Genomic DNA, 11,560 nt, shown 5'->3' with positions numbered 1-11,560 from the left:
AAACTATCATTTTTCAGCCGATCATCTGTTATTCTCCTCCTCTTCTCTTCTTTCTTCTTTCAAGAAAAATAAAAAGAGCATCGATTAAAATAAATATTGCTACCAATAAAGTTTAATATTTTATTTTTGACAAAATAAATAAATTAATAAAGCAGGAGAATTTGAAACAACCTATCTCCATAAGTTAGGGGTAAGGTTTGCGTACACATTACCCTCCTCAGACCCCACTATGTGGGATTATGCTGGTATGTTATTGTTGCAAAGTAGGAGTAATTGATATAAATTCACCAAATCCGTATGCCAAATGCAAAGGACAATAGCCATTTGTGGGTTTGCTTCAGTTTCTACTACTGAATATGGTTTGAGGGCATTGAATTCTGAGGGCATGAGTGATAGATTAAAAAAAAGTGATAGAGAAATCCACAATATTTCAAATTTCTCTTCCCAAGCAAATTAGGATTCAGAATTTCTCTCATAATCTTGCTATGAGATTGTAGAACTTCATGACGGGGAATACCATGGTGAGGGAGAGCACTTCTGCACAATGTGAATTTCCTCGCTGACTTGTGCTATGTTCGTTGGAATAGCACTTTAGGATTCAGGCAACCAATATGCTGAGAAGTGTTATTAGTTGTGGTGTTGAGGACAACCCATGCTCTCTAAGAAGTGTTACTAGATATATTAACCCTCTTTGCGTACATCACCCGGCCTTGTGGTTGTACAGTTGGAAATTAGCAGCGTCTAATACTCTTGTTTGAAACTGCTAACAACATCTATGTAAATTAAAAAGATGAATAACTCGAACTGAAATCTAAAGTTGATCAACCCGACCTATTAATATTTACTCTGTTTGAATTGTGTAAATAACAATATGTCTATGTTTAAAGCAGTATGGCACCCGGAACCTCGGTATCTTGGATCCGCCTCTGGGCTGCTGTAGTCTTAATGTTATGGGTTCATTAATCCAGTAGTTTTGGCTCAAACCTTGTATATGTGTTAAAAAAGCCAATGATTCAAATGGACTGTGGTAGAATTCTTAAGTTGAACCCATAAAATTCAAATCTTAGATCTGCTTCTGCATAGGCGGAATTATACAAAACCATGCCAATTATTTGCTTCAGAAAGAAACTGACAGAATCCTGTAAAATCCTTTCACTTTCAGGGTTATTCTCATGGATCTCTTAATATGTATTCTCTCTTTCTGTAGGGATGCTCTTGATGCACTGAATTTGGTACGGTATTGCTGTCGTAGAATGCTGATGACACATGTTGACCTCATTGAGAAGCTTCTCAACTACAACAGTACTACCCTCCTTTCTCCCTCTCTGTAAATACATACGATGTTGTGAGAAGTAGATTAACATAGTATGCTTGAAATAAGAACTTTTGGTCCATTGACTGTGTGTGGCTACAAATCGTTTGGCTTGATATTGGAGCATAAATGTGTACTTAGCCTATAATGCCAATCAACAGGGCTATATTTAATAAATGTATCCTTGTTAATCTTGTAAGATGTATTAGAGGTTTGCAGTTGAACACATTAGAATTGGTTTAGGATATTGTGCAGTGTCAATAGACAGCGCTGTCACAATAATCACATGTAAAATTCTCAAGCAATTATCCTCCATCTCTATTACTTTTGCATTAAGGTGAAAGATTACTTTATGGACATAACTTTTCATGTGAAGTGGAAGAGTTGCACTTACTTTCAGTTGCTGAATATTTTGATACCACCAATGGTGAATAAACTACTTGTTCTTGACTTATTCTCCTCTCTTAATCATGTATTCAGCTGATAAAACCTCTTCTTAGAATAACTCGCAGCCATCTGTCGAATTGATTAATTACCTGTGTAGATTAGCATTTCCACAGAGTTATTGTGTATCATGATAGAAGCATAGCTCCAGAGTAGGAGGCCATTTCACCAGTCCCCTTCATGTTATCATGGAATCACCAAATCAATAATCATGACCACGGACTGTTGTGCACTTCCATTAGGCAGTCGGTCTATCTATCTATAGCAATAGCACCATAGCTTTTCCTATAAATATGTGCCTTGACAGGACATTTGGAAATTGTGCTACCCCTATTATTTTATTCAAGCAGTCAGCATCACCTCAACAAAGTAGACTATGATGCTATTTAAGACCAAGCCAATATGGAAATGCTAACCACATGGCTGATGCACTCATCAAAAGAACAATTAGAAAAACTATACTCATGTTCCGCAGAGAGGTGAACCTGGGAAAACCAGATAAAACTGTTAGTTAATGCTTTTATCTGTATGTTTCCATTGTAACCAATGGCGAACTTAAATAACTATTTTAGGTGCAACGGGATCTTAGTTGTTCATCTGTATCTAATTTAGCTGCTAAAATTTATATAATATTCTTGATATTTCAAATCTTCCAAGGTGCTGCATTTGGTTTATCACTTCTCAATACTTGCTGTTAAGAGAAGCTGGATTTGATGCTAACATAATCATCTTTTGCTTCTTTTTGTGGCAGCATTGGAGAAATCTGAGGGCACTTGAAATTTCCTGAAGTGATGAGCTTAAGTAGCAAGTGTTTATACCTAGAATGTTTCTCCTTTTGTCTGTTTCCTCTTTCTAGTTGGAAGGAGGTAGTTACAATGTTCCCATATGGAGTGAAGGCTTTCGAATCTTGTAACTCGTTAAAATAACATTCCAAGAAAGCAGTAACCAGTATTATGTTGAACACAGTAGGTGTCTGTTCAATTTTTACTGTGCACTTTTCCCTTTCTCTTCTCTAATCCTTCAATGTAATAGAAATTTTATGAAAGGAAAAAACCCATCCTTTTGGCAGCTTATGAAGGTAAAGGAAGAAGATGGTCAGTTGGGAAGTGGAGGAAAGATTGCTAAAAGAAAAATTTCTACTGCAATATTTTTCCTCTACGTGTCCTTATCTTTTCTTAGAGAGTCAAATTAAGAGTAGAATAAGAGAGGGAAAATTAGTTGGAGCAAGCCTTGCATGTGAAAGGTGGTTTGGGCAACGATTAAGTGTGGAATTGAGCTGTTGGACTTGGAATCAATCAATTTTAATGAATCATTGACGGATAGGATTCCTACATGGGATTTGTTAAATGGTTACGACGTTTGGGAGTTTTGTGTTATTTGAGTTATGACGTTGGAAGTTTTGGGTTATTTTTTATTTTTTCTAAAGTAAGGAAGAACCTAGTCCTGCCTATCATAGAGTGTCATTTTAAACTTTAATGGGGTTGTTTGGTTTGAAGACAAGTTTTGTTGTGTTTCGTTATATTATGTGATTAGTTTTGCCGTGGTTAGTTATTTTGATATTAGTATTTCTTATTGACTCTTTGGTATGTTATATTTTGTCAATTTTACTGTTTTATCCTAGGATTATTATTTCACTTTGGCAGACATAAATTATCTTGATGCTATTTTTAACATTGAGATAACTTATCTCAGAATTAGTAACAAAATAAAGGATAATACGGTGCTAAAATTTTGTTTTAAGATTATTTTTGCTTATCTATTGTACCAGGCACAACCTAAAAGAATAGGAATAATTCCTTATCTTTTGTATTTGTTAGCTTATTTTTCTCAATTTTCAATTGCGAAAATTAACATGTTTTTACCACGAACAATCGTTATCATTAGAGGTGTACATGGACCGGATTGGTTTGGTTTTTATCAAAATCAAACCAAATCAACTATAGCGGTTTGGATTAGTTCGATTTTGTCGAATTTTTCGGGTTTTTCGGGGGTTTTTTACTTTCATATTATTTAAGTCTTACTTTGTTAAATTTTGATAAGTAAATATATGTTTAATAAAAATATAAAAACTTGACAAACATATTATCCATTAAAATATTCTTATGAGAGAATTTTCTTAGTAACACATAGTAATAGTTATTTTTTAATCGTCTGACAATAATGTTTCGTTGATGTACACTTTCAAAGTTAACCGAATTTAGTAATTAAACCCAAAAATCAATATGATACCTAAATAATAATAATCATTTCACATTCGAAAAAGATATAACAATTTAATAGATCTTAACATATGATATGAATATGGAAGAACAAAGAGATTTGAGCATTTCAGTAACACTTGATGAGAAAGTGATCATATAACCCATTATTTAAGGTTAATAAATATAGAGTACTGCATATACTATTAAATAATATATCCCGCAAGATAATCCCAAATATTTCTAGACATTTTTAAAAAAAAATTCTATATAAAATCTTAAAAGTACATATAAAAATTATATCTTTATATGTCGGTTTGGTTCGAGTTTTTTTACTCAATACCAAACCAAATCAAACCAAACCTAATCGGGTTTTTTAATCGGTTTGGTTTAACTTTTCGGTTTGATGCGGTTTTCCGATTCGGTTTGTACACCCCTAATTATCATGTACATCACACATGAACCAATAATGTGTACCAATTTTACAATTCCTCATTCAGTCTGCACTTGCGAATTAAGTATGAACAAGACGTTTAACGGAGAAACGTTCATAACAATTGGTGTTATTGGGTCTAGCTGGAGTATAGTCCTGGGGTGTTTACTTTTAGTCCGTGCTAGAAAGTATATACATTTAATAGTCGAAAAACAAAACAAAACAACAAATATATAGAATGTATATTGATAAAAAAAAATATTTTTTCGACTATTATTTTGAGAACGGTTATACATTATCATTTTCCTTATATTCTCGCCTTGTGAAATTACTTTCTCATTATTGAAATTGCTAAAACCAAAAATCACAAATATAACTTGAATCATAATTAAAAAAAATTAAGTTCACAGAGATGGAATAAAAAAGAATCTATTTCCATATGGGATATTTTAAAAGGTTGATCCTCATATCTAATTTATTATCATCTCTCTTTTTTTAAGAGTTTATCCTTCTCTTTTCTACAACATTAGCAACAATATACAGTGCTTTCCTTGGAATAAGTGTTGACGGTGGGGTTGAGTGGGAGAATGTTCAATAAAGAAGAAGACATAAACGTGAACAACGTAAATGCACCAAAATAATACTAGTAATTCTGAAAAAGATAGACAGAAAAAGAAGCAGCACAATAGTATATTATGTTTTTTTTTAGTTAAACAGATACTAATATTGATTACTTAATATTGTCCACAATAGTATATTGTGTTACCACTTACCATCACTTATGTTTCATTCTTTGATGATTAAACTAATTCAATCTTTCTGTTTATGTAAATCTTTTTTCGCTTATTCTAAATTTTGAACAAAAGAAATAATTTTAAAAAAAGACTTACCATGTCTGCAGTTTCCTGTCTCCTGCATATACCTGTGCTTTCTTTCTCTGACAGGAAATTTACATTTTCCCCTATATTTCGGATTTGAAAAATCCCCTTTTAAGCATATTTTGAGCTACATGTTCCCCATTTCTCTGCAATACACTCTCTTTCTATATCTGTATCTACTATTTCAATGATAGTTACCACACCCCTTAATTACAGACTTGTCTGAAGCTACCTGGCAGATGCCACAAACATTTTCAGCTAAAATGCAATTTAAGCTTCAATTCTGGATCTAAAGTTATAATCTTTTCTTGATTTAAAAGACCCCCATTTGAATTAAAGCTATAAAAATGGTGGATTTAGTAGAATCTTGGCGTTTCTGTAATGGAGTGGCATTTTCAACTAAAATGCTATTTCAGCTTCAGTTCTGGATTTAAAGTTACAATCTTTTCTTGATTAAAAGAATCCCATTTGAGTGGAAGCTGTAATAATGGCGGGTTTAGTAGAATCTTGGTTTATCTGTAATGGAGGTGACATTTTCAGCTAAAATGCTATTTCAGCTTCAGTCCTGGATTTAAAGTTACAATCTTTTCTTGATTTAAAAGAACCCCATTTGAATTAAAGCTATAAAAATGGTGGGTTTAGTAGAATCTTGGTGTTTTTGTAATGGGGGTGGCAAGTCTGAGAAAATGAAAGGTACCATTTTTTCAAGCAAAGGTCCTGCTATGGCTCTTATAGGTGCAAGTGGCACTGGTTTCTTCATCCACCGGAATCTGCTGCTTACAACACATGTTATTCTTCCTTCTGTGGCTGCTGCTGAATCTGCTGAGATCCACCTCCAAAATGGTGTAGCTGCTTGCCTTTTTCCCCACAGGTCAGTTTTTATTCTAATTGAATTTATTCTTGTATTCTACTTTTTGCTTTCTAAAGTGGTATACTTACATTGGATCCATATGGTTGACTCCTACTAGTGTGATATTGAAGCGTAGTAGTTATTGTAGTTATCTTTGTTCAGACACCAAAAGATGAAAGCTTTCTATGGTGTACATTATCAGCTTTTCCTCTTATTGACTTTTATCTTTGTATTGTAGCTTTTGCTTTGTACGGTGGAATTGATGGATAAGATTCATATATATGGTTAAATACAACTTGTTTGGGATTGAGATATTGTCGTTGTTGTTGTTTTATTGTAGTTCTATCTTTATTCAGACTCCAAAAGGGGAAAGCTTTCCTCTATTGTGCTTTGTAATTCCACCAAATGAATTGTTTTTAGTAAAATGTTTACTCATAGTATAGGAATCTGTCAAAATCATCCTCGCCATTGACAGACCTTCTCTTTATTTGGCATTGACACCATTTCAAGCTCCAACCTGATACTGCTGTTAACTAAGTACCATTTCCCTACCCCGGGAAGGAAAAAGAAAACAACTTCTCGTCACTCCGTAGTCAAAAAAGGAGAAAGTAGGATGATGAATTAGTAATTTGGTTGTCTATTTCCCTGTACAAGAAAAGCACGCTACAGTTTCATGAAGAGTTAGTGTTGTTGAAGTGAGAGTGCTTCTGTGCTTCTGGAAATTAGTTTTTTTCTTCATGAGACAGAATTTTGCAGTAAATCTGTGCATTCTAAAGGTATTTCATAATTTAGTCAATCTTATGGCTCGGAGCCGGATATCGGTTAATGTATCAGAAAATAAGTAAATATTTAATGAAGACTACGAGGTAGATTCAAGATTGAAGTTTCTTCTCCATTTAACGAATAATATATTTATTGGTTCAGATAGGACGCTAATGTTTTTGACCTTATACTTGCCAATAAAATAACGGCGTTTTGCTATGCATGTACATAATCATATCTGGTCTTGAAAGATTGCTGGTGTTGAATTGAGGTTATCATGAGGGTTACGTACTTTGATCTATTGGAAGAGCATACCAAGTGTTTAAAACGACTTAAGAAAGATTGCCACGCATTGATATCACACTTAAACTTCAGAAAAGAATTAGAGATCTTTGGCATATATTACAACTCAATTCCAGCATAACGTCTAAACTAAATATCTCCACATTTTTACGTTGAAAGGGCAAAACTCAAAGACAAGACTTCCGTCGCTGCCCTACCTGCTTTCTGTCTTTAAATATCCTCTGAATTTTTCATTCCATATAACACAAAATATGCATCAATGAATTGCTTCCTAGATGTTTTGGCTGCTGTTCTGTACTTTTCCCCCTTTCCAGCCCCATGCCATAAGGATTGTTTTAAGTCTTTGGGCATTACCAACTTTAAGTTGAGCAAGTTGAGACAAGTATGGCATCTGACTTACAACTGAATAGTGAAGAAAAAGATGATTAACAAATTCAATTATCATGAATTGTGAGTGGAAATTCTGTCTTCATCAAATTATCACGAGTCATGAGTGAGACAAGTCTCATGTTCTGCAATTCAACCAAAACATGCTACCCTTGAGGGGAATTTTGGTTTCCCAGATTAACTTCAATGGTCGATCTGCACTCCTAGTAGAGACTCAAAGGTTCTGTAGCCTGACTCAACTGTAAAAGTACCCTTACTGTCATTGTCCATCTTAGAGAATTTTTACCTTCATTGCCCCAGCTCTGCTCCTCCAATCTACTTAACTTATCCAGCTCCCATTCTTGATAGTTCTTCAACGACTGATTTTACAACAGCTTCCAGATCTGTACTGAGCAATGGTAGCGTCTGACGTCTGTAGTTGTATATGAATACATCAAGATATGTTTCAGGCAAGGGAGCACGAGTGTCCATCCAAATTTTGTCTTTTTGCCCATCACTTCTCTTATTCTAAGTAAATGGTTTGACATCTGTCCACAAGCCTCTTATATGATTCCACACTACACAGCTTTAAGGGTTTGCTCATTTAGTGCACACGCGCTTCAATATTGCATACTTGCATTTCTTTTCCACTCTCTTCTTTTTTTTAGGATGAGGGGAAACAGTCAAAAAATCCCCTGCTATCTGGCACTAGATTTCCTTCTTATGATAGAGTGGGTGCTTCTTAACTCTATTTTGCTTCTGATAAGGGATTGCTTCTTAATGTTACATATAGCCATTTTCATTGTTACTGTCCGGCTGTTAAAGTAGATTCGCTTGTCTAGTACTGGATCTTGGTACTAGTCCATAACGATCAAAGTCGAAGCATGAGCCTATTAGTGAAGCAACAACTGGTACCATAGAGAAGTTCACCTGTATATTTATTTTTCACCCTGGTCAGGTATTTTTTTTTTCCTTTTTTTTGCAGGTTCTTTATTACCAGCTCTATACTGGATCTGACTATAGTGGGCCTTGATGTCATGGATGGAGACACAAATGCAAATGTTCAGCAACCTCACTACCTAAAAACTTGTTCCAAACCTAATCTGGAGCTGGGTAATGTCGTTTATCTGTTAGGTTATAGTGAGAAAAAGGAGTTGACAGTTGGCGAAGGAAAAGTGGTAATAGCCACTGACAATCTTATAAAGCTGTCAACTGATGGAATAACTTGGAGGCCGGGTTCTGCTGGTTTTGACGTTCATGGCAATCTGGCATTTATGGTATGTGATCCTATGAAGCTAGCAACATCTCCTAACTCAAAATCCTCGTCAACTTCACCGTCCCCATTATCATCATGGAAAGACTGTCCTATGCAATTTGGCATACCGTTACCTATCATATGCGACTGGTTGAACCAACACTGGGAAGGAAGCCTTGATGACCTCAACAAACCCAAGTTACCGCTAATTCGGCTGATGTCTTCTGGTCAAAAGAGTGAGCATTCTTGTGCCTCCTTCACGATGCGACGTGTTTTTAAGTCAACTGAAGCTGAAAATGAAGGGACACCATCATCTTCGAACCGAATGTCGAGACCTAGAGAGGATCCGGGACCAAGCTGTTCTGCTGTTGCCACTAATTTGGAAGAGGAAGCAGTAACTACTGATCCGCATGCAATCACTCATGTCCAGGGAATTCCAACTCCTGAAATTTTTGAGTCGCGAAGGTTAACTTCAACACCAGCTAGGAAGAAGGAAAGTAGTACTCAAATCCATCTTTTGGATATTAATTTTCCACCAAGGATTATTAAAACTGCTGAGTCACCACAGCCTGCCCAAAAGATCTTATCCAACGCTGATGATAATTTTATCAATAAAGCGAGAGAAGAAAAATCTAGTGGCGCTGAGGTTTCCTCGACTGGATCTGTTAATGGGGCCCAGAGTGAGGTTCAATCAAGTTCCTCTCTCATAGAAGTATTGGAAGCTCAAAATGAATACAGCAGTGATGGAGAGACGACAATGTACTCTGCAGAAACTGCTGAAAGCCGAAACTACCCAAGTCCTAAAGGAGGAAGGATTCAGCAAGTAGGAAGAAGCCAAAGTTGTGTTAACTACAATAGATGGGGTCCGGCTTCAAAAAATTCAGCAGCTCGTAAGGCAACGCAAGAACAGAAGAGGAGCACTATGCAAGGAAGAAAGGTCTATTCACAAGGGGCAACTTCTCAAAGGAGTAACGACTATTACAGCCCGACAGTAGCTTCCATCATGAAGAAACGGAACAACTTGGAGCTGCAAACCATACCCCGTCTAAGTGCAGGAAATTCATCGCCGAGATGGAATTTCTGATTGAAAATTCTGAAAAAAAATCATTCTTTTTATCAAGCTCTCCATTTTTTGGGCTTATATACAGGTTATATTGGTCATTTACTGGGACTTCAATGACATTCACCAGTTAGAGATTGGCTAGTAACTGCTGCTTATCATTCTGTTGGCTGACAAAGCAAAATAGGTGATACAACATAGAAATTCAAGTGTAATGGGAAGTGAAAACAAAGGAAATGTTTGATACTGTGTTCTCTGAGGTAAATAATACTCAGGAAAAGTAACTTGCTTTTTCTGAAGATTAACTTAACCTCATTTTGAGGCAATTCCTTATTATGTATATTTACTCTATGCAAACCAATAAAATTGGCTTCACTTTCACCTTCCTTTCTTACGGTCTGTTTGGCCAAGCTTCTAAATCGGCTTATTTTGGAAGTACTTTCCTTCAAAAGCGCTTATCTCAAAAGTATTTTTGGTGATAAGCAGTTTGTATTTGACTAATTAATTTGGAAAACACTTCTGAGCATCAAGTAATGTTTGGCCAAGCTGTAAAAATGTACTTTTAAGTGTATTTTTCTCAAATTTTTTTTTTAAAAAAGTGCTTCAAGTGAGAAGCTATTTTTTTCTGCTTCTCCAAAACTGTTTCTGCTTCTACTCAAAAGCATTTTTTTCCTTCTAAAAGCTTGGCCAAACACTTCAACTTTGAAAAAAGTGCTTTTTAGCCTTGACGAAGCTTGGTCAAACAAGCTATTAATATGCGGATTAGTTTGGAATCATAACCAGATATAGTGTTTTTCTCTTTGAAATGTTAGTATGCAAGAAAATCTTGACCACTGTTATTGATACTAAAGAAAGACTATTGTGAGGGCCAATTGAATCTCAGCAGGTTAGGAACATCATTAGGGTTCGTTTGGCACGAGTGATAAAGGATAATTAATTTCGAAATTAAACTTGAAATGAGTTTATTCCACGTTTGGTTGGGATAAAATCGTGGTATAACTAATCTCGGGAGTGTAGTGTTATTTTTATCCTTACGGGAGGGTGGGATAACAATTTCGAGATAACTAATCCTGTGATAATTTGTTTCCCAACCAAACGACCCCTTAAAGTATAATCCATTGAAGGAATTTACAATATTTTGGTGTGAAATCTCATTTTTCCTCCACCAAAACTTCCAAGAAAATAGACAATCATTAGAGATAGCGCTGGAGTTATGCAACACCAAGAGCGTCCGAGACCATACTTGCAGTGATCACATGGTACAGGGTAGTGTTATTATAGTTACCACTGCTGTAGGCTCGGGTCGATTTACCTTAGGCTAAGCGCCGCTTCGCTAGAAAATTTCACAAAATACACATATAAATGATATGCAAAAATTAACAAATCCTATTAAATAATATAGAATGACGCCACTTGGTAAATTTTTGTTACTTGGTCTGTTGGTTAAGGCACTGCAATTCTCGAGTTTGGTTCTGGGATTCGAGCCCAAACCAACATAGTTTGTCTTTTTAAGTTTTACAGTTCCTAAGCAGCTTTAAAAATGATTGATATGATCTAAAATTTTTTTTTTCGCGATACAGGTTCAAATTTATTTGTTTACTCTTTTAAATGTGACACTACTTATAAAAAAAATCACGCGTACGTCACTGTGTAGGTTTGTGGCGTTTGGGTCAACTTGTATTATCTTGACTATCTCATT

General features: G+C 35.4%; 1 protein-coding gene across 1 annotated transcript; it reads left to right on the top strand.

Annotated features, from left to right (window-relative positions):
- Positions 1 to 5,405: 5,405 nt before the first annotated feature.
- LOC104223236 (uncharacterized) lies at positions 5,406 to 10,240 on the top strand. Its single transcript, XM_009774629.2, has 2 exons — positions 5,406 to 6,136; positions 8,532 to 10,240. The coding sequence occupies exons 1-2, from the start codon at positions 5,895 to 5,897 to the stop codon at positions 9,883 to 9,885; spliced, it is 1,596 nt and encodes a 531-aa protein (XP_009772931.2). The 5' UTR covers positions 5,406 to 5,894; the 3' UTR covers positions 9,886 to 10,240.
- The last annotated feature ends 1,320 nt before the right edge of the window (positions 10,241 to 11,560 follow it).

Source organism: Nicotiana sylvestris, chromosome 6 (assembly GCF_000393655.2).
Source record: "Nicotiana sylvestris chromosome 6, ASM39365v2, whole genome shotgun sequence".
Lineage (NCBI taxonomy): Eukaryota > Viridiplantae > Streptophyta > Magnoliopsida > Solanales > Solanaceae > Nicotiana > Nicotiana sylvestris.
Note: the sequence above shows the minus strand (reverse complement) of the source record. Positions and strands in the feature narration are given on the sequence as shown.